Source organism: Sparus aurata, chromosome 6 (assembly GCF_900880675.1).
Source record: "Sparus aurata chromosome 6, fSpaAur1.1, whole genome shotgun sequence".
NCBI classification, from domain to species: Eukaryota; Metazoa; Chordata; class Actinopteri; order Spariformes; family Sparidae; genus Sparus; species Sparus aurata.
The window spans coordinates 21,108,354-21,129,911 of NC_044192.1; the positions used below are offsets into that span (position 1 = coordinate 21,108,354).

A 21,558-nucleotide genomic window follows, 5' to 3' on the forward strand; every position below is an offset into this window, starting at 1 on the left:
AAAACACGGTGGACTGAAAAGCGAAAGTGAAATGAAATGGAGAAAGGACTTATGAACGGCAAATTTACTTTCAAAACACTGCCAGATGGTTCGGTCCATAGGACAAAGTTATCTGCACATACCATCGACATGAAATGATCGAGTTACCACTGAAGTAGTTGAGTCTCAAATCTCATTTGCAAGCCAAACACATGGCAGATGCAGAGAGCCCACCGCGCATCTCTCGCCAAAAGCAGATATCACCATGTTTTGATCCCATTTAGGGTGAGGGGATATTTTTTGAGCCTTTCATTTTCCTGCATGATTTGAAGTATTGAATAAACATTTTCATAAAGCAAGCATATTTGCCCTTTCTTGTGTTGTTAAAAGTATTAAGAACATGAAAAAAATACATTAAGGTACATTTAGAACAGAAAGAAATGTGCCAAAAAAATTGCGATTAATTGCGAGTTAACTAGGGACAAAATGCGATTAAAAAAATTAATCGCTTGACAGCCCTAATTTTTTTATGAACAATATATTTTGTATATATTGCTGCCCTACGTTGTTGCGTGTAACAGTGTTATTGTTATTGCTACGAGTATAAAACCATTCTAATCAACCATTCTTTATCTCAGTGAGAAAATAAATTGAACGAGATGCTGCTGCCTCCTGAAATGGCAAGCTCTTAGCTGAGACTTGAAAACGATTTAAAAGGCACAATTATATGGGAAGAGAAGAAAAAAAAACTTCAGGCACTCATGCGTGGAGCAGGATCAAGAATTCATGATTTGGATTAAAAAGCCTTTATTCAAAAACATGGCTACTTACAGAACAATAAATCACAGACCGGTTTTACTTCGAGGGGCTTCATCAGGGTACAAAATGGTGGACAAAGATTAAGCAAACATTTTATAAACTCAGTGAGGCGTGTCACCCAATCTTAATTGAGTAAATGCAGGTGGTGATATCAATGAATCCCATGTTGAAGATGAGGCACACAATTATGTTGTGTGGTGTTGTGGTCAATAAAGTTAAACACTGAGCCTTTAAAATGACACATATAGACTAGAAAGCCATCAACAGCATAAGGCATCGTCAATATGAGCCCTTTCATTGCCCTGCAGGAACCGTTCCAATCCTCTAAAGCCCAATACATTATTTAACAGAGAGGTGAGATGCATTCAAACTACAAATAGGAATTCTTTACAAACTACTGCAAATGACTATTTGACTAAAGAAGTGACTGAAACACTGTTGCCTGTAAGTTCCTTAGAAAAGTGTTTAAATCATCTCTCACATCCTGTTTTAACATGTTCACAAATGAGTCTCCAGGACTTCAGAGTATCAAAGAGATTTCTTGCCTTCATTTAAAGCTCATGTTAATCATTGTTGTCCTATTTTATGGGATTTTCCAGGAACAAAGATCTCAGTGTTAAGTGTGTGTACTGTGGAGTCCTTTTCCCATGCACCAGTAGTTTTTGCTTGTTGAAAAAATATCAGTAACAAAAAGCCAGCCTTACATGCCACAGAGTTCACACTTCATATCAAACATTTAAATCACTTTTTCTTATCACTGTAAAAGTTTGGCCTTGAAAAATGGGAGAAAAGGATGAGCCGTTTAAAAACAAATCACAGCTAATTTGTATTTGTTTCAGTATGAAAAGTAGCAATGTGTCTGAAATGTGATAAAGGGATTATTTGAAACCTTTTTTAATACTGAATGAGAAATCAGACCAAAACAATCTCTTCAACAATCTATATTTTATTTTGCTGGCATACAGAGTCAAACAAACAAACAACACATTTTTTTTTCCACAGAAACATATTGTGAATGATAATTATTAATTATTAGGCATGTTTAATCTCGAAACAATAAAGAGAAAACCTGTATAAGTAAATTAATGTGCTAACAGTGTAACTGCCATAAGAATACAAGAATTGTGATAATTAATTTGTATTACTGATCCTTTAACCTGCACAATGAGTAGCAGTAGTCAATACATGTAGAAAGTGTTCATGTTTAAAGACATAAAAACCCTTCTGGCATTTGAAAAAATAAATTTGTGGTGATCCACAAAATGTTCAAAATCAAAACCAACAGCTTATTGTTCTGTTAGTCGGAGTCAGAGTCTGAGTCTTCTGTAATATCTCCTTGATTCACATGGTCCTTTCCGTTGACCTTACTCTCCTCACAGTCACTCTCCTGGACCTGATGGAAAGCACAAGGACATTCTGGCTAACATGCAAAATTAAAAAGATGAACCCTCTTGTACAAAAAAAAACAAAAAACCTTTGGAAGAAATCATACAATGAAGGGTTTTGAAGAGACATCAAATCAAAATGTTTTCACTGTTAACTGTAACAGCCGCTAATCATTAGCTTGCTGGAGAGCTCTACTGGTTATCTTATCGGCCCATTGCCCTCTACCGTCTTAACTACCTGACCTGGATGGTTTGAACTTCACAGAGCAATGGCCCACTCAGCAGAAGTAGAAGCAGAGCGCTTATGCAACTGACTGAATTACTACTAAGGGCTGCTTATCCCTTCACATAAAACCTGTGTTGTTGTCCACACTGCTGCTAATCTTTTCAGACACTTAACACTTACTTCCACATTACTCTACCTAATTTTGTTGAATGCCACAAAATCTTAAAAACTTGCAGAGGTTATTGCTTTGAAACACACCATAGGTTACTCTATTTATAGAACAAAGTACATAGTATTGTATCAAATACTAGCGCTGGTTGTGACTTGGTATTGATGATTTAGGAATTGACCTCAATTTGAGACAGATAACCTGAAAGGACTTGACTCTATTTTATTAAATATTTGCATTTTACAAGTCATTGAGAAGTTACATTTTGTTTTTGAAAAAAGATTGGGTGATTTCCAGGGCAATGCGCACAAATCTGACAACTTTTTGGGCCTAGCAGACCAGCAGCTACCAACAGACAAGGCAGCTGGTCCACAAATAATCAAACCTGGATTCAAAGATCATGTTGCTGATGACGATAATAACATGAAAACAGCAGAATAAAAAGTCTGCAGCTCAAAAATCGGTGGAGCAACCACCACAACACCCAACTTCATTGGTGTCTACAAAACCTACAAAATAAAGTTATGTGACTGTGTCTTTTAGCTAACTTAGTGTATGGTCACACATTAGCTAGAAAGGTAACATTAAGCTTAAGCCATGTTCGACTCAGCTTTGAATGATTGTTTTTTTTAATCAAGAAGGCATCTTCTTAACATAAAAGACAATAAGGGAGTGATTCTTGGCTTGAGACGTTATAAAAATACAGATAATTTGTTATTTAACAAATACAAAAATATATACAAACTGTTGTTACTTTTTAGCCAATTAAAGGCCTCACTGTGGACTGGGTTTTGTTGGGCCAGTTGTAGAAAATCAGCAGACAAGAGTTAATCATTATTTGGTATTATTTAGTTAATCATTTGAGTAACTTGGAGTTCTGGTGTCGTCTGTTAACTTCTTATGTAGCTTATTCCGATTTTGTGTCAACCATAGGTCATGTTTTAATCATAGGTGGTTAAAACAGTTTTCTAATGGATAAAACGTCCAACACACAGTATTTCATACATTATGACATAATGATTAATCTAGATAGATAGATTACTTTAATGATCTTTATACCATGGTCTGGGGGAATACTTGATTCTGATTGGCTGCAGGGTGTCCATTAACCCCAGATATATGGACACCTACTAAGTAGTTCCAGACATATTGACTGTTCACCGATGTAAATTAATGCGCTAGCTGGTAATCGATTGTTTAGGCGGCCAACTGTCAATTAAAGAAATTGCTTAAAATTTGCATCTCTGGTTAAGACTTAAAAGTTGCTTGTGACCTGCACATGTGTGACTTATTACCACCTCTGATATAAATAATAAAATTCCTAAATTGTAACAAATCTGATATCCCTGTATCAGATGTAAACATAATGCCTTCTAAGAATCCTGGAAATGCAGGTACCTCATCTCCGGACTCTTCCTGCTGCAGAGGTGAGCGGTGCGCCTCCTCCTCATCATCATCTTCACTTTCTTTGGACCTCTGAGAAAGAATCTCTTCACCCTGAAGCAAACAGTGTTCCTTTAAGTAAATGACTCAAGTACGGACAGAGACAACTACTTTTTTTTTAAGTTCAGTACTGTTTTTACCTTCAGGTTGCGATTCTTAAGGTTTCCAATCCAAAAGGCCTCCTGACAGTTGTGGAGCGTCAACATGGCCTTCACTCTGTAAACAAACAGCTCCAGACTCTTCTTCAAGGCTGGTACGTGGTTGGTCAGGCTCATATCCTGACTATTCTGAGCACCAACACATTATGACATAATTTATCATTTAGAGAGCATCTGAGGTTTAACATATACATTGCAGAGGCTCTGAATGTCTTTTCTCTGATTTAATTAAAATATATCGTAGTCCCCAGTTGCTAGATCTGGCATTAGTGCATGCAGAAAGATGTACTGTATCTAATAAAAAAAAGGTATGATGAATGAACTAGAAACTGATTGATCTGTGGATACCTTAGAGTGTCCACACATGTGATGGAGCTGGCGGGTGCTGAGCTGGAAGGTTTTTAGCAGGTTCTGGACATCCTCCTTGAAAAAAAGAGGCACACAGTCATCTCACTGGCACCACCTTATTTTGCGTGTTTTTACAGAATACATATCGTTTTTCTGTTCTTAGTGCCAAACCATTTTTGAGCAATTTTGGGAAAGAAGAAGCTGAAAACATGTGTTTATATATAAAGCAAGCTAGGAATCAATTACTTCGGAGAATATCATGCAAGTACCATCAAAGATGTGTTTAATAAATTATTTTCTGAAGTTCTGGGCTTGAATATTGAAATCTGTTTCTCTAAATAAACCCTAAAAAATGTAAATACAGAAAAGTAAATTGAATTGATTAGATCAGTACATGTCATTAGTGGTCTGTCAATGCTGAAATGAAAAATTACATTTGAACCTTTTCAGATCCCATCTAAAGTTATATTCATGGACTGTATTTTACAATGTATGCTAAGAAATCATACAATAATCTAATTCCTTGTAATTATGCAACAAAATCATTCACTTCAAAAACTTCAAATACAAGTTAATGTCACGTGCACTTACGTCAGCTTGAACTAACCAATTTAAAACCAATAATATTATCATTACCGTTATCATATCTTTTAAAACATGTGTCTAGATCTCCAAGGCCATACTTACACTGGAACTGAAAAGATTACTCAATAAATCAATGAGTTGATCAAAAGAAAATTAATTGCCAACTCTTCTAGATAATTCTTCTTTTCAGACATTTTTCAAGCAAACATTTGTGTCTTAAAAGCAAACATTTGTTGCTTTTCTTTGTCATTTATGAAAGAAAGGAAAAAATCTTTGGATTTTTGAATTTGGAACAAACATTTTTCACTATTTTAAAACATTTTATAGACTAAACAATCGTTAGTTGCAGCCCTAAAATGTAATATTTGGCTTAATATGACATTTACTGGATGTATTAGGTGTACCTTGTGCCTTTTAAAGCTGTTGTCCAGCAGTGGCATCGCCAACTTCAGGAAAGTCTCCAGGAAAAGGCGACCGTACTGCCAATAACAACATTAATTTGAGTTAATACAAAGTGACAGCAGCTTCATTTGAATGTGAAATATTTTTAAGCATCACAGCTAGCTCACCTTTAAGCACACATTGAGCACCAGCCTAGAATCAAACACCTGTAATAAGGTATGAGTGGACAAACAGGTGAGCAGATGAACTGATGGATTACAACAAAGATTAAGATGGGATACAAGTGTCGGCATGTTGATTTCATGAAATACCACATCATAGAGTCAGAGATGAGGACAAATCTCAAACTCAGTACATTCACAGATAGGAAGTTGTACTAACTGACCTTAACTAGGTTGAGCAGCATATGAAAAACTCTGACTGCCAGGTTCCATTTCAGCAGCTTCTCACTCTGAGTCTGGAAGGATGAGGGTCACATGGGTCACATGTTTTTAAATAAATGTTTTTTTTAAAAACAGTTAATTGAATCTTCAGGACAAAGGAATCATTTACTGTGCATCATACTGCACAGTCACATATGTACTACAGTCCAATTCACAGTTCAGAGATTGAAGATGCAGTTATTAATAAATGCAGTAATTATTAAATGTTTAAGAGAATAACTTTTGGTTTTCCACTTAAATAGCTGCGTGGAAGTGTTTCGGGGCTCTCGGTGCGACACCTAGTGGCTGACCTCAGAGCTGTCACAGATTTTGACAGGCGGAATCTTCCTTGTAGCCTTTTCCAGCTCTGCCATCAACACTTTATAGAACACCAGGAATGTCTGCCTGAATGTAGTAGAATAGTGAAAAAAAAATTGTAGTTTTGTGAAATCATTGTTCCATTTCCAAGGGAACTAAGCATGAAGGACTGACGGTGATGAGGATTTACCTGTTGAGCGTAGGCCAAGATGAAGAGCTCTCGTTTTTTGATGCACTGAGGAGCTCACGGATTCCCTCTCCAGTTATTTCCTCCACAGCCTTAATAACATCATCAACATGTTCCAGATAGATGCTGCAAGAAAAAGACGAATGCTTTTAGGTGCTTCTTCATAATTACAACAACACAATATGTGATAATAAATGGTGTTAAGTGGCTCTATACATCTGTATTGTGCCAACCATGTGTGACTGGAGAAAATGAAAAACAAAAAAGTATAACAAAATGAGTTGCAGTCAGTGTTGTGAGAAACGATGAAACAAAATAAAGACTTGATTCATTCTGTAAATGACTGCTAATACATTAAATCTACCTGTGTGGTGTTGTGGCTGGCCTTCCTGGAGATAATGCGTGTTTGTTTGCGTGTACAGCACTGAACACATTCATTAAATAGGGACAGGTAATTTCCTTAAGCAGTTTGCATTGCAAACAACATCACATACACAAAGATACGCAGAATTAATGTTCTTTTTAAAACATTTTCAGAGGTGAGGTCCTCTTTCTATGCACAAATCTAAATATTTTAATACATTATAACTTATGAATTATCACACAAGCTACAGCCGACCAAGACTGGACATTTTTAATAACAAAACACATAATTAAGACCTTTTTTTATTTTCTTAACTGATACCACTGTGTGATAAGCTAAAATCCATCGTCAATGTACAGTATCAGACAGGCTCTAATAAATACATCTTGGTCCCTTTCCATCAATTCTACATGCTAATTTGTTGGTCTTCTGTGCATGACAGCCATTTATAACAAAGGTTCACACACTTTCCTAAACATCAAATTTCAAGAACATTTCAATGACTTAACAGGCTGGAGATGCAAATCAAAGAGGCTCGATAGCGCTGTGTTAGCGGCTGATCATACCGAGATGCGTTGCTAGATATGCATCACCAGCAAAAACATTTTTGCATGGTACGGCACCTGGTGTGTGTTCCTCTCCTCTCTCATGTTGTGTTTTTTTAGTAGTTTAAGGAAGTTGTAATATCTTAAACTTTTCAACGCAAGGAGCAGAGTCATACTGAGTTTTCCATGAATTACATATGATGGCTGGCAGCGCACACAGCCCCGATCCATGCTGTTCTGTCCAAGTCATTTTTGAAGCAGCCATGGCTGTAGTGATGAATGTTTGATTGGAACCGTGAAGTGATGGCAGAAAACGGCAGGAGACACACATGCACACAGCTGAACACAGAATATTTACTATCGTCAAGATACAGAAAAATATCAGTAGCATCAGATTCTATTCTTGCACTAAATATAAGTTTAACTGTGTCCATTTTCAAAAACTTTCAGTGGCTTGTTTTTTCTTCTCACACTCACACATCTTCAAGTTTTAGCATGCAGACACACCTTAAGACAGAGTGAAGGACTTCATTGAATTTGCTCCCTCGCTCCCTCTCACCGCTGGCTGTCACCCACTCTTGGCTCAGGAAATGTTTCGCGAGCGAAGCTAGGAAGAAAAGAAAAAAAAAGTCAGCATCACGGTCACATCTGAAAAGAAGAGAAGTTGATTTAAATGAGGTAACATGTCAGACTGACCGGTCTGCTCCCTGTAGGCAGCAGGGTTCCCTCCTTTCTCTGACACGGTGGACAGAAGCTGGGAGAGAAACAGGGCAGTGCTGAGACTTGGCACCGTGCTACGGAAGTTCAGCAGGTACTCAAAGCTGTGTCTAAACGGAACAAAAACATACATGGGACTCTGTCAGCACAGAAAAAACACAGCAAAAACCAATGTAGCAGGGCTGGGCGATTAATTGAATTTCAATTTCAATTTTGATTTTGGCTTTCCTCGATCATGACAACAAGATAATCGCAATAAAACGATCACTCTGCCGCACGCCGTGTATTGTGTGGTAAATGCAGCGAACCCTTCCATCTCCACCTGTGCACTCCGCTCCACCCCCCCTTTGAATATTTTCGCTTTCGGCCATGCCGGTGCGTGTTTTGAAAAAACGTGTAGAAATGCAGCCTTTGGTCGGGAAGAAAGGTAAAGCGAATTCTGTGGTGTGGAAACACTTATATTTCAAGGAGTCTGACTCGGAACAAACAAAGATATTGTGCAAGATATGTCACGCGACTGTGTCTGCACCTCAAGGGAACACAACCAATTTATTTAACCATTTAAATAAAACTTAAAAATGAAAAGCTCCTCGACTCCTGCCACCGCCACACAGTCCTCAATTAAGAACACTCTTTACAATGCCACCGCATATCCACCCAGCTCCGACAGGCATAAAGAAATAACGGATGCCATCACATACATGATTGCCAAAGACATGTGCCCTATCAACACTTACAACACGAACTTATCGTGTTAAAAGAAATACCAAAGTTCAAAGTTCAATAAGTGCTTGTTCTCAAATCAATGAATAATCGTCTTTAATAATCGTGATTACAATATCAATCAAAATAATCGTGATTATGATTTTTGCCATAATCGAGCAGCCTTACAATGTAGTTGACATTATGAGAGAATTTTGGTTTTAAGATTAAAGTTATACTTTGTAGGATAAAAAACGTATTACTCTTAAACCCCATCACTCACTTTACAAGTTGTTCCATGGCCAGTTCAGCACCACCCTCTTTTAGTCGTCCAGCAAGAACTCCCAGAGCCTTCTTCAGTAAGCTCCGCTGTCCTGGCTGGCTGAATCCAGACCTGACAAATACACACACATCGACAGACACATACCGGGGACAAAACTCAAGAGGGGCCACAGACACGTTCAAAGACATACTACATCTCTTTGAGTTAAACTCACCAGCTGAAGGTGGTGTTCAGGACCTGCAGGAGCAGCTGGTAGCCTGATGACATCAGCTCATGCTCATGAACATCTGTGGCAGGTCCATCCACCATGCCGTTGTTCTCAGACAGCAGTGTCTGGGGGAAAAAAATCATAGATGTATAAAAAAAAAAATACAGACCTTTTTTTTCATTGACAATTGGAAGAAAGAGAAAATTTCACTCATAGCTGCAGATGATCTCAGTTTCAATCCAGTTGTAGTGCAAAGAAAATAACATGAGCACAACTCAAACTGTGAAACATTGCACTTTGTTGTAATGTTTTCACTTCAGTCTTGCTTAAAACCTGTAAAAGATATTTTCAAGACTTTTCTGAATTTTCAAACAAACTGAAAATGTGCAAACAGACAGCTGAACAGAAACCCAGCTATTGCTGGTGTTTTTACCTGAAAATGGTTGTGGCAGTTCTCCAGGTGTGAGCAGAGGGCCGGCAGTAGCTGGACACAGTAGGAGGCAACATCCTTGGAACTCCTCTGCTGTAGATGGGAGAAGCCCACACTCTTATCAGTCCTTCCCTGCAGGGAAAACAGAAAATATTTCATTTATTGTGAAGAACATCTTATCTGCTCCCCGTTTACCATTGTATGCCTCCACGTTTTTTTTGTACCTTCAGGAAAGGGGCTCTCTTGGCAGGTGCGGCTGTAAGACTGAACTCCAGTTTGCGCTGCATATCTGCTAGCAGGAAAACAAGCTCAGCAGAACCCAGCAGAACCTCCTCTCGCACCTCAAGGATGTAAAAATATTTGAGGAAAATATTTAACTTCTTTCATAGTGCTGTATGTGGTGTATAGATTTGTGTAGTAGCTTAAAACTGATCTGATTCACTCTCTGACACTGTTGATCGAAAATACAAAATCATAACATATAAAAGGCCTTCTCTCTTTTATATAAAACAAGAAAATTTCTCATTCCTTTTCTTTACCTTGGTGTGGAGCTCAGAGTCCAGCAGTGAGCGGGACAGCAGGCCACACTGCAGCATACTGAGAACCTCGGTGTCCAGCTCTCTGAAGAACGGTCTGTAGGACACCAGGCTGACACCCGGTCGGATCTCCTTTTCTTTCTCCTTCTCTGGCGGCTCCTTCAGGGCAAGAGGAATCCCCTTTTTTTTAAGCCAAGTTACATTTATTATGAGATTGATACAGGAAGTGAAGGTTTACCTGCAGACTTTTGTCCACTTCAGTTCCCTCCTCAAGCTGAGAGCTGCTCTCTGATGAATTCTTACCAGAGGCCTTCCTCTTCTTCCCTGTGCCATCTAGAGAACATCACGTGCATTACTTTTGCTTTTCATTTGGTCTTATTAATGCTTAGTAAAATCTCTCTTTCTAGGCATGGTTACCTTTCTTTGCCTTATTCATTGGACCGTTAGAACTAAGGATAATCCCATCTGTGCTTTCACCATCAAAGTTGGCGACAGGTGGAACATAGCCAGGTGTCACTGAAACACACGTTAAAGAAAAAAACAAATTATTCTGGGCTAGTTAGTAACATTGACACGGCATGGTGTAATGGTGGAGTATTGATGGATCACCTGCCAACGCCTTCTCCAACAGCGTCTGAAGGTAAGTGATGTTCTGCAGACGTGTCATCACTTTCATCTTCATCTCAACTTCTTTTTGTGTACAGAAGGCATTTATAACCTGACACGAAACAGGGGGAAGATGTGGCTTTAGTCACGTACCCATGACGTTGTATTAGGGACGCTGTAGGTAAAATATACTAAATTATTGAGTTCAGATTTAAGTAACAAATTAGATTAAGAAATGTTTTTTTGAATCAAGGAACAACATCCTATGACTTTGCAAGGTTAGATCGACCTCATCACACCACAGGTACCGGTATTATGCCTGCAGTGGATGACCTAATAATACTTTGCAATTGGATTTAGCAATAAAGTAATTCTCGTGATTTTAGCCCAAATCATCACGTTTTCATTAGCATAAAGACTTTAAAAAGACATGCAGCCGTGTTCCATACTGTTGCAGCCTCTCATTAACTTGTGCCAGTGGCATTCCTTTCCTACTCGCTGTATCTGTGGTGTAAGGAAATCGATCAGCTTTGGGAAAGTGAAACATTGTGGTCTGGAAACACATAAAAAACTAATACATTTTCCTCTAAAACATTTTTGCACATAATTTTACACCTTTATCCTCAGATCTCAATGAGTGAAAGTTTTATCGTTCATTCTTTTTAATCTCAGAATTTCTAAATTTTTTTCATTGATTGTTACCCTCCTCCCCTGACCCCAGAATTTTGTGTCTTTCCCCTGAAATACCATGATATGCCACCGTACATAACTCCTAACTTTGAGGGAAAGTGCAACAGTAAATATCAATCAAACCCATCCGACATGAATGTGCTGTTACCTCTCTGAACCAGTTGATGGTGTGAAACAGCAAAGAACAGAGAAACTCCCTCTCAGCTTTTGACAGGCTCTCCATTTTCTCCATTATGTCCATGTCCGTTAGGATCAGAGGGCAGCCTGTGCTCCAGCAAATGAAAACACGCATGAACACATTATTTTTTTTATACAGCCATTGAAATGAGAACTAACCGGTCTCAGCAGGAAAAATGTTAGCTCCATGTCCTCACCCAGCAGGCCGTCAATCTCCTCGAGGTCTCCATGGTGCTGCTTTTCCTCGCAGAGTCTCAGGAGGCGAAAGAATGGAGACAGACAGAGAGGAGAAACTCGCCTGTCCCCAAAGAAACAAGTAAAACATCTCACTGATCACATGGATGTTTGTAAGACTTAAAGTGCCCATCTGAATGTACTGCAAGTGAAATACATCACTGACTAAATATTTTGTTGTGGGGTGACTGACTTGTGTGACTTCTGCGTTTGACTCTGCTGTTTTTCTTTGTTCTGGATGTCTTCAGCCAGTAGAGGCAGCAGGTTGATGGCGATGCCTTCCTTGCTCTGGTCCTCCAGGTTGTACATTACATTGGCCGGAAAGGGAAAGGAGCTGGGGTACACAGGTGGGAGGGATTAATAACACTGTTTGAAGGGCAGGAAGTATATTAAAAGTAGTAATTTCTTATTCAATCTGTCCACCACTGACCCTGATATTTCTGGCTCTACATCCACCACAAAGTCGACCTGGAAGTCATCTACGACACTGTTTGCAATCGATTCCTGTTGGTAGCAGGGAGATAACAGGACCTGCCTGCTTACTTATGCCTTAGTTGCATCTTATGTCAATAATGATATCTGTATTTAATTATACAAACTAAGAGATTACAACAATGGTAAATGTTTGTCTGAGACTCACCTGCACCTGTGGGTCCAGGGTGGTGCTCTGGATCAGGTTGGCCAATTCATCGTAGTACAGAGCTGCAGCCTCAGGTGAGCTTTCACTGCTCGACTTAACCAGCTCCAAAAGCGCTGTCACCTGCAACAGGCAATACTGAAATGCATTAGCGTGTCTACAGAGCAGAAACATCCACAAACACCAGCTTCCAGATAACAATAACGCTTACAGTACAGGGTTAGTTACTGTGGAGCAAACTCGTAACAACTGGCTGTTATTTTCCTTATCGATTGATCTGCTGATTTTGATAAGCGTGTCAAGCCTCGAGATAATTGAGATTCCTTCAATTCTAACGGCACATTATGTGAGGCATTCTCTTCCTTCTGCTGTTTGAGACATGACAACTAAATGTTAAATATGTAAATGTACCAGAAGCTGCAGCAAAAGTTAACTAGAAAGTAAAAGTGATATTGAAATAAAAATAAAAAAACATATATTGTAGTCTGTACTAGAAACAGAATATACACATTGTCCATTCTGATGTTTTAATAGTCATCATGTACCTGTCTGAACGTCTCCGGGGGTAACGACCCATTCTGCTTTACCTCTTTCCCTTTTACCCTGTGAGAGCAGGCAGACAGTGTGATCAATACATAAAGTGACAGAATGAACAAGAAAAATACTGCGTGTACCTGTGAGTTACAGCCCTTACCTCAAGGCCCCCATGCTGCCTACAATCATGACTGCACCGATGATGCCGATACGCTTGTACTTTGGCACGGTGCTGGAGAGCTGTTTGCGGATCACTATGTGTATGTCATCCTGAGGGGACAAACGGAACAGGAGATGGATGTCAGCTATTGAGAGGATGAAACGAAGAGGCAGGAAAGAAAATACTGAATTCTCTTGTGAATGTGCACCTGGATGTGAGATCCCTGCTGCTGTTGCCCAAAGGCCAGTCTGCTGAGGAGGTGGAAGAGTCTGCGGATCTGCTGGGGTGTGAGATTGTCCATGTAGTCCAAGATTCCCTGAACAAAATATCCTGCTCTGTTAGAAACTCAACACGAGGTAAAATCTTTGGAAGAACGCCATCAGTGACAGCGAGTTATAAACCATTGATCATAGAGTACATCAACTGTACCTAAATTTAATTTATTCAGTTTTTCAGTTAGGTTTGATCAGTCGCTACAATAACAGACATATGGATCACCTCCTTACCTTGACAAAAACAGCATACAGAGCCATTTCGGACGGCTTCTCTGTAACCAGGCCACAGAGCAGCTCCAGAGCCATGTCCACCTCCCCACCCACACCACTGCACACATGGGTCACCAAAGATCCCACCACTTCCTAGAAAACATAATGCATTGCCCAATTAGAATGAGTCAGACACATTGTTTAAAAAAAACAAATCTTAAAAAAATGAATCCTACTTGTTGGCAGTAAGAATCAAAAGCAGTGAACGAGTGTCGGTACATGTGTCCAGCGAAAGGCACCACACAGGGATCAGGGGAGCGCAGCAGAGTCTGAGCCAGAGCCAGGATGGAGGGGAAGTACCCTCGCATCACCTGCGGTGTCATTATTAGTTAATACAACGTTATATTCAAATAACGAATCACTACATAAGTAAAACAAAGTGCACTTTTTTAGTCTTGTACATCTGCATTCGGACCCACCTGAGAGTAGTCCCTGAAGGTCCTCTGGAGAAGAGTTTCCTGGATCAGTCCTGTCCTCACTTTAACCTTCAACACCCTCTCTGCCCCCCGTCGGCTCTGGTTGGCATTGGTGGAGTGGAGGATGAACAGCACCAGCAGGTCGATCACCTGACAGATAGAGCAGACCTCATTTTAGGGAGAGACATGTGGATTCACATCTCCCAAAGACACACACACATACAGGATTAATAAAAAATGTGAGTGAAACTATGTGAAAGTTAGTGCACACGATGTAGAAAAGTCGATAATCAGAAATGTACAACCGAACAACTGTTGGAGTATAACAATTTTGTATGACAGCACAAAAATTTGAAAATGGTATTATAGTCACATCACAGCCCGTAGTCTGAATTTAATCGACTTGTTAGGTGCAAAGAGATTCTCCACCCTGAGTTAATGTATGCTAATATCAGCCTGGTGTAGAAATCCTGGTGGTCATTACATACATGTAAGGATGATTTTTACATCATCACTGATATCACCATGAAATAATGGTCTCTGTCAGCCCAGAGCTTTACTAGAGGGTAACCTGAACTGAGGAGATGACTCTTACCTTGTGGTCCTCCGGTTCGTCCACAGACTCAATTGCCTGATAAAAAGAAAAACAACACAGTAAAAGTTCAACAGCGATAGTAAAAACTGAGAAGGTTGTTAGTCATTATAAATAAGAAATATTCAAATGGACCAAGATTTAGAAAGCAATTAAAGCACGAGGGAGTATGAACTTGTGAATTTCCCACCTTGATCCAAGCTTCAGATATCGTTTTCTGGAATCGCACTGCTGACTTGATGCCATCTAAGATCAATGTAACGCTGTCCTGACTGCTGCCAGCTGCCGGAGTGGAAGTGGACCTGCTCCAAAATCAGACTTGTTAATTTAAATCTTCACAGCCTCACAGCCTCCTTCAAAACAGGTTCCTGAAAAAATGTACTCATGTGTAAGTTGTGAGTAAACTGGAAGCTGTGTCGTCTTACACTGCTGATCCTTTGCTCTTAATGCAACTCTGGGAGGCCTGCAGCACAGGAGGGAGGACACAGTGCTCCAACTCCAGCTTTTTACGAAGACTACACACCACCTAGACAAGAGAGACCCAAAACATTTCAAATATAAGTACTAATACAACCAGAGCACAATAACTCTCTTATTTCTTTAATACACAATACCATGGAGCTCTGACCTCATATGCATCAGAAGCTGAGACAGAGTGCAAGATGAACTTGACCACCACAGGTAGGTCTTCCAGTTGCACGGCAGCCAAAGTGGCCATAACGGCTCCTCGAACCTGAGATAGAAGACGGACAGGCCTTATAATAATATAATATAATAATTCACCAAAAAACATGTGTAATAGTGTGTGTGTGCGTGTGCGTGTGTATACTACCTCAGTCAGTAATGAGGAGCTGATGTTCAGACTTGAGAGGGCATCCAGGATGGGGACGGTCAACTGAGTGTTCTCCTGCAGTAAAGAGCTACAGATGCAGAAACAGTGATGAAAATAACTCTGAAACCACACATGCCGTATTAGAACCACAGATGTGCAGTAGAGATTGACTGTACACACTTGAGCTCTCTGGCTATATCATTATGCTGAGAGTCTTCCAGTATCTCTGGCAGGCTGGTGATGATGTCACACTGAACCTCCACCGGAGCTGCTGACACCAGCTCCATGAGCTTCGTTGCCAACTCCTGCAAACAACAAGGCACACACCGTCATCTTGAAATGAGTGATTGGCTGATATGAGGAAGAAATACATGATTACAGGTTTAATAAAACACATCAACAGAAATTACACTCTAGAGGGCTGTGGCGCAACAAGACTTGTGATCACGGAAATTACTACCTTGCTGTCCACAACTCTGTCGAGCCATTTAAGCTGGTTGATAATTATACGAGGAATACTGAACCCTACATCTCCAGTGCTGTGAGAGACAGAGAGATGACATTTAGACAAATAAGACAACGTTTAAAAAAGTGTGTTGGATGATTATAAATGTAGTAAAGCTAGCTTAAGTGAAATACTGACCCATCAAACATAAATTCTGGGAGTTTCTCAAGCAAGATGTTAATGACGACAGTCTGCAAGGAAGAGAAAAGTTATAGTATTTGCACATTTCATAGCAGAAAGTCACGACTTGTATTCGCTTTCCCGTGTGACATCTTTTTGCGAAAGGGGTGATGCAGCTGTCTCTGGCAGAAGTGTTACCTGTAGCATCTCGATACCCAAGAGCATGCGGAGAAGGCTTTCCTGGAATGAGCTGGCACAACTGTAATACAGTGGAAAACACGTCAGTATGTCACACTATACACGTCCCCTGCAATAAGCCTAGTCTCTGTCTTAACTGTTCCCTCCATAATTCAAAGTTGGAGGTTAGCATTCAGTGGTTTTACAACAGTTACCTTGAGTCTCCATCAGACAACTGAGGGACACACGGGAGGAGGCTGTTCCTAAACCGCTCAGGGTCCTCAATGTGAGACTCCAATCCAGAGGTGAATTCCTGCACAATCTGAGAAATGAAATGACAATAATTAGATTTAAGTGTCTCATACTAAATGTCTTCTTTTTTGTATAGAGATGGTGTATACTTACCCCGGGGTATCTGGGACTCTTCTGTAGTTTTTGCTTGATCCTTTTTTGAAAAACCACTTGGTCAACCGCTGGAGGAGGGGGGGATAAAGATCAGAAAAATCATAAGTGTAAAATATGATTTCATCTACAGGCCTGGTATGTTTTGTAGCTTATATTGAGCATGTTTACCAATCTCATTGGATGTGCCATCTTGTTTCAAGGTGACACCTGCCTCTCGAAGAAAGACCCCAAAGACACTTTCATGTGTCTCTTCAGGAGCAGGTTCTTTTGGCTGGCGGCCAGTGCTGCGACTCTTCTTAGCCTCTATAGAGACAAGAGAATACATTTGTAATAAAACAGGATCTTGCATCTTGGATTTCTCACAGACGATTGTCAAGTATGCTGGTGTACTTATGTCAGTTCGAAATTAAGCATGCAATGGTCCCTTAAAGATGATGTCATACGCATGTAATACTACTCTCGGTGAGAACAATACAGATGAGGGTAGGTGTGGATCGATTGTTTACCCTGAATGATTATCGGGGCCGATACTGAGCATTCTCCGATTATCGGTATCTGTGATTTTCTGTCAGATTGCAGATGCAACATCCTCTCACCCAATGTTCGGCCCATGACACTATCTGATTGGTAACACATCCCAACACTAAATTATCTGAAACTGCAAAGTAACTAGTGACTAAATTCATCAAATAAATGCATCACTGGTTGTTCTAAGTTTTGATACGAAGATCTTTAAGGCTGGACTGCAGCGAGGACACCGCCTCTGTACAGAGGATGCACTCTGTGTCAACTGAGTTATTTTAGGCACCCAGGATCTTCATTATTACTGCAAGTAAATATCGGTCCCAAATATTTGTGTCCTTTAGTCTCCTTGATTCAAAATGATCTATACCGGTATTGGCCCTGAAAAACCCTTATCGGTCAACAACTAGTCAAGGGTACAGTGTGAGGGGAATTTGGGTATGTGGATATTTGAGCTAGTTGGATACAGATAGAAACACTCTATTGGCACAAAGCTATAGGAGCTGATGTTGTGTTAACGTTACTTTATAAAACTTACTTGAAGCCGCAGTAGCTCCCTCTCCTTTATCCACAGATTGTCGCTTTTTACGCATCATCTAATGAAATACAAAGGTTACAGGGTCAAAAAAGTGAAACCAGGCTAGCATCAACAATATGAAAAAATAAGCTAGCGTGTTTGTGTTAACTTCACTGCAGACCAGTACAGCGAAATACTTCACTGTAGCTACGTTATTAGCAACGTCATTAAATCGATTTATGACACACACATATCGTACTTTAAGTTCCTAATGTTATATCGTTGTTATATAGCAGGTTGTCATTATTTCTAGGGATGATAAAAGTAAGACATACGTTGACGTTGAGAGCTCAGACAGCGCAGTTACAAAACAAACTTCCGCGCCAATGTTCTCAGCGCGTCATCATCCCCAGTAAGGGATCATCTTCGTGTCGTTTGGCTACCAGGGGTGACAGCAACAAATACATTCCCAATACTCTAAATAAAAAAGCTAACCAAGCAACTGCGCAGTATATTTTTAGCTCCTTTAAGTTAATATATTGACTGGAATCTTTGTAATGCTGTTAAAATAGGTCCGTCGTTAAACGTTACAACGATTACAACTTGTTTCAGGCGGTCTCTAATGTTTTGGCAAAGGGCTGCGTGTTTTCTCAAACAATCCCGCCGTTATTGGGCGGGGTTAGAGCTCTGTCGATGTTTTTCTTTTAGAAGAGTGTTTTCGGGATACGCCGTGTATAGAAACATGCCATCCCCGGAGCGCGGTACCTGCTCAACCATATCGAAGAGTGTACAGCTGATCAAGCGGTTTCCCTCTTTCATGCATCCTTCTTCGACTCGCCTCTCGGGCCAATTAACGACTTGATTTACGAACTTTATTTTATATTCAGAAGAAAACCGTATGTTCTTTTCAAACATTGCTGCAGCCAAAGTACTAAACTTCACCCTTAAAAAAGCTAGCGATCACTGCTAAGTGACTGAGTCATAAACACAACTGGTTTGTACAGCAGTCCAAGCCGAGTTCCCTCAGGTATGTTTAAATCTACAATATATTGTACACTAACACAATATTGTCTCCTAGCATTAGAGCATCTGCTTATTTTTAATGTTAGTCTTTAAAAAAAAACAAAAAACTTTTGGCCTGTTTCATTGGGTTTAAATAGATGAAGAAGTCGAAATAACTGAATTAATATATTCATGATGAGGAAAATAAGGAAAATATTAACTGGGATTTGCTTGATAGAATTATGAAATGTAAAATGATTTATAACTATGACTTAGAAACTCAAAATGTTTATTTGCTGCGTCATAATTTGTTTTGTTATTTCCTTTGACTTAATGATTTTATTTTTACTATTCAATCCTTGCGATAAACTATCCGTTTATATACTTTTATCAATCCAGACTTTTCATATTGTGGACGTTTAAGTCGGCCAAACCCTCTGAGGCCAGGGTGTGAACTATCTTGACATCTGAATACAACATCTTCGCGCATACAAAAGGTTGGCTGAAGACTCTGGAGGAGGCTGAGTGTCACTGGGACGTGAACGAAGTGTCGAGACTACTGAGTGAAGGAGACTTACGAGCATAATGGCGAAATTTTACGACCTCACGGCCAAACTACTGACAGGGGAAACATTTAAGTTTTCCTCCCTGCAGGGGAAAGTTGTCCTCATTGAGAATGTGGCGTCTCTCTGAGGTACGACCACCAGGGACTATACCCAGATGAACGAGCTCCACGAGCGGTACGCCGGCAAGGGGCTCGTTATCCTGGGAGTACCCTGCAACCAGTTCGGCCACCAGGTGAGGACACCAGCGTGACGTCCACCAGCTCTGTGTGACTTCCGGGCAGACTGGGGCTGTGATGCTTTGTATTTTAATGTTTTATACCTCTTTTACTCTTCTGCTGCGTTTAAACTTCAATGGTTACATTTTCAACTTTTGTAAATTGAGGTGATTGAACCCTTACAAATAATCGGAATGTAATCAAATGGAAGTAAATTTGTTCTGTTTATGCCTTATTCCTAGTTTCCTAAGTTTACTGGCATGTTTTATGTTTAGCTTTGGACATATATTTAGTCAATTTACTATGCTACAAACACAGTAATCCAAATATATAGCTAACCTACATAATTACAGTGGTTATAAATGGTATAAAGTTTTGACAGAGTAAATCTAGAATTTAAATATATATTTCATTTTATGTGAGTAAGTGGTTTACTGTTGTTGGTTTCTCTAATGAAGGATGTGCAGAAATGAGGAAGTTGTGGTTGTGTTGTCAGATGACCAACCAAAGGCACACCACTCTATTAAAGTTTTTCCTTGTGGCGTCATGTGTGTAATCTCTAACTACTTCATTGATCTGTGTGTCATTGATTAACTCGGAGTTAACAGCAGCAATCTTACTAATGCATTACATTTAATTCTGGTAATGGGCAGCCGTCTTCTAACAAGAAGGAAGTTGAACAGTGTCAGTCTGTGTGGGACGGGTTCTTCCTGTTTAAGATTAATCCGCTGATTTAGGACTGAGCCAGCTCTGTTGAGAGAGGACTAATACACTCTGTGAGTCACACTGTGGGCTCATACCAAAGGTCACTTGTGCATTAGTCTGGTTTGCTTATTTAAAAGCATCACAGGATGTATTAGACATTAATTGATTGTCAACATTTGTGATAATCTGCTAAAACAAAGTGTGATTAAAGGTGAATATAAAGTTTCTACTCCTCTATAATAATGCTGTTTGATGGTTTCTTCTTATCACTTCCCCTCACACAACATCCATCATATACCTGTAATACTGTGAATATCTACAGGCAAATTAATGCTTCATTTATTTTATTTTGCCAGAACATTTGTATATTTGTCCGTGTGTGCCACAGCTCTTCACCTAATCCTTTGATCAACCCATGCAGGAGAACTGCAAGAATGATGAAATCCTCATGTCCCTGAAGTACATCCGTCCTGGAAATGGCTTTGAGCCAAAGTTCCAACTCCTGGAGAAGGTAGACGTGAACGGGAAGGACGCCCATCCCATGTTTGTGTTCCTAAGGGAAAAGCTCCCGTTCCCAAGCGACGAGCCATCCGCCCTGATGACTGACCCCAAGTTGATCATCTGGAGCCCGGTCTGCAGGAACGATGTGGCCTGGAACTTCGAGAAGTTCCTCATCGGGCCGGACGGAGTTCCCTTTAAGCGTTACAGCAGGAGGTTCCTTACCAGCGACATTGAGGGAGACATCAAGAAGCTCCTTGAGAAGGCGAACTGACAGCCTGTGAGCTCACCTTTTCCGTCCAAAACAGTTTGAATGACCAGATGTGCTCACCTGTACACGAACGGCTCTGTTCTGTTCTTTTACTACATGAAGACATCCTCTGAAACCAAGCTAGCTGTGAGGGGGGTATCTGATCAAATGTAAAAGGTTGAATGTTTTCAGCTGCTTTGGGTGCATGTCAAGCACAGCTGTGGTTTGATGTATTAACAGGACCAATAAATGTATTTTTCAAACAGTTTATGGTTGTCTCTGAAGTTCAATCAAGATTTTACAGTTTTTCGTGTTGCATCTTTAACCCAAATATGACTTCTGAAGTCATCAGTTGCACTGAAAGTTTGCATCAATTTAATATTTTTAATTCAAAATCCAACCCTAACAGCATTTAAAAATAGACTAG

General features: G+C 40.0%; 2 protein-coding genes across 3 annotated transcripts; one reads left to right on the forward strand and one right to left on the reverse strand.

Annotated features, from left to right (window-relative positions):
• Positions 1 to 1,724: 1,724 nt before the first annotated feature.
• fancd2 (FA complementation group D2) lies at positions 1,725 to 18,687 on the reverse strand. 2 transcript variants are annotated; one of them, XM_030420751.1, is made up of 44 exons: positions 18,661 to 18,687; positions 17,917 to 17,974; positions 17,025 to 17,159; positions 16,857 to 16,924; positions 16,667 to 16,773; positions 16,473 to 16,533; positions 16,293 to 16,345; positions 16,110 to 16,188; positions 15,830 to 15,954; positions 15,650 to 15,737; positions 15,446 to 15,550; positions 15,243 to 15,343; positions 15,008 to 15,119; positions 14,821 to 14,856; positions 14,229 to 14,375; positions 13,986 to 14,120; positions 13,771 to 13,902; positions 13,473 to 13,580; positions 13,265 to 13,374; positions 13,116 to 13,173; positions 12,574 to 12,693; positions 12,364 to 12,437; positions 12,127 to 12,267; positions 11,897 to 11,997; positions 11,671 to 11,786; positions 10,836 to 10,944; positions 10,644 to 10,742; positions 10,465 to 10,559; positions 10,230 to 10,385; positions 9,915 to 10,031; positions 9,694 to 9,822; positions 9,267 to 9,385; positions 9,053 to 9,163; positions 8,047 to 8,177; positions 7,858 to 7,957; positions 6,445 to 6,567; positions 6,248 to 6,341; positions 5,900 to 5,971; positions 5,682 to 5,720; positions 5,517 to 5,591; positions 4,528 to 4,602; positions 4,162 to 4,308; positions 3,977 to 4,075; positions 1,725 to 2,191 (listed from the first exon to the last, which is right to left on the reverse strand). In XM_030420751.1, the coding sequence occupies exons 1-44, from the start codon at positions 18,670 to 18,672 to the stop codon at positions 2,096 to 2,098; spliced, it is 4,368 nt and encodes a 1,455-aa protein (XP_030276611.1). In that variant the 5' UTR covers positions 18,673 to 18,687; the 3' UTR covers positions 1,725 to 2,095. The 2 variants fall into 2 exon arrangements, with proteins under 2 accessions (XP_030276611.1, XP_030276612.1); XM_030420752.1 differs by lacking the exon at positions 18,661 to 18,687 and adding an exon at positions 18,231 to 18,513.
• A 679-nt stretch (positions 18,688 to 19,366) lies between these two features.
• gpx1b (glutathione peroxidase 1b) lies at positions 19,367 to 21,399 on the forward strand. Its single transcript, XM_030420760.1, has 2 exons — positions 19,367 to 19,695; positions 20,805 to 21,399. Exons 1-2 carry the CDS (start codon positions 19,483 to 19,485, stop codon positions 21,153 to 21,155), a joined length of 564 nt encoding a protein of 187 aa, XP_030276620.1. The 5' UTR covers positions 19,367 to 19,482; the 3' UTR covers positions 21,156 to 21,399.
• The last annotated feature ends 159 nt before the right edge of the window (positions 21,400 to 21,558 follow it).

Bases quoted from the DNA above. Each gene is read 5' to 3' on its own strand.
- fancd2 (XM_030420751.1), bottom strand. The intron at 12,438-12,573 runs GTGAGTCTCAGA...TGCTACCAACAG, and splicing joins CCCTGGACCCACAGGTGCAG to GAATCGATTGCAAACAGTGT. The intron at 9,386-9,693 runs GTAAAAACACCA...TTTTTCCCCCAG, and splicing joins ACTGCCACAACCATTTTCAG to ACACTGCTGTCTGAGAACAA.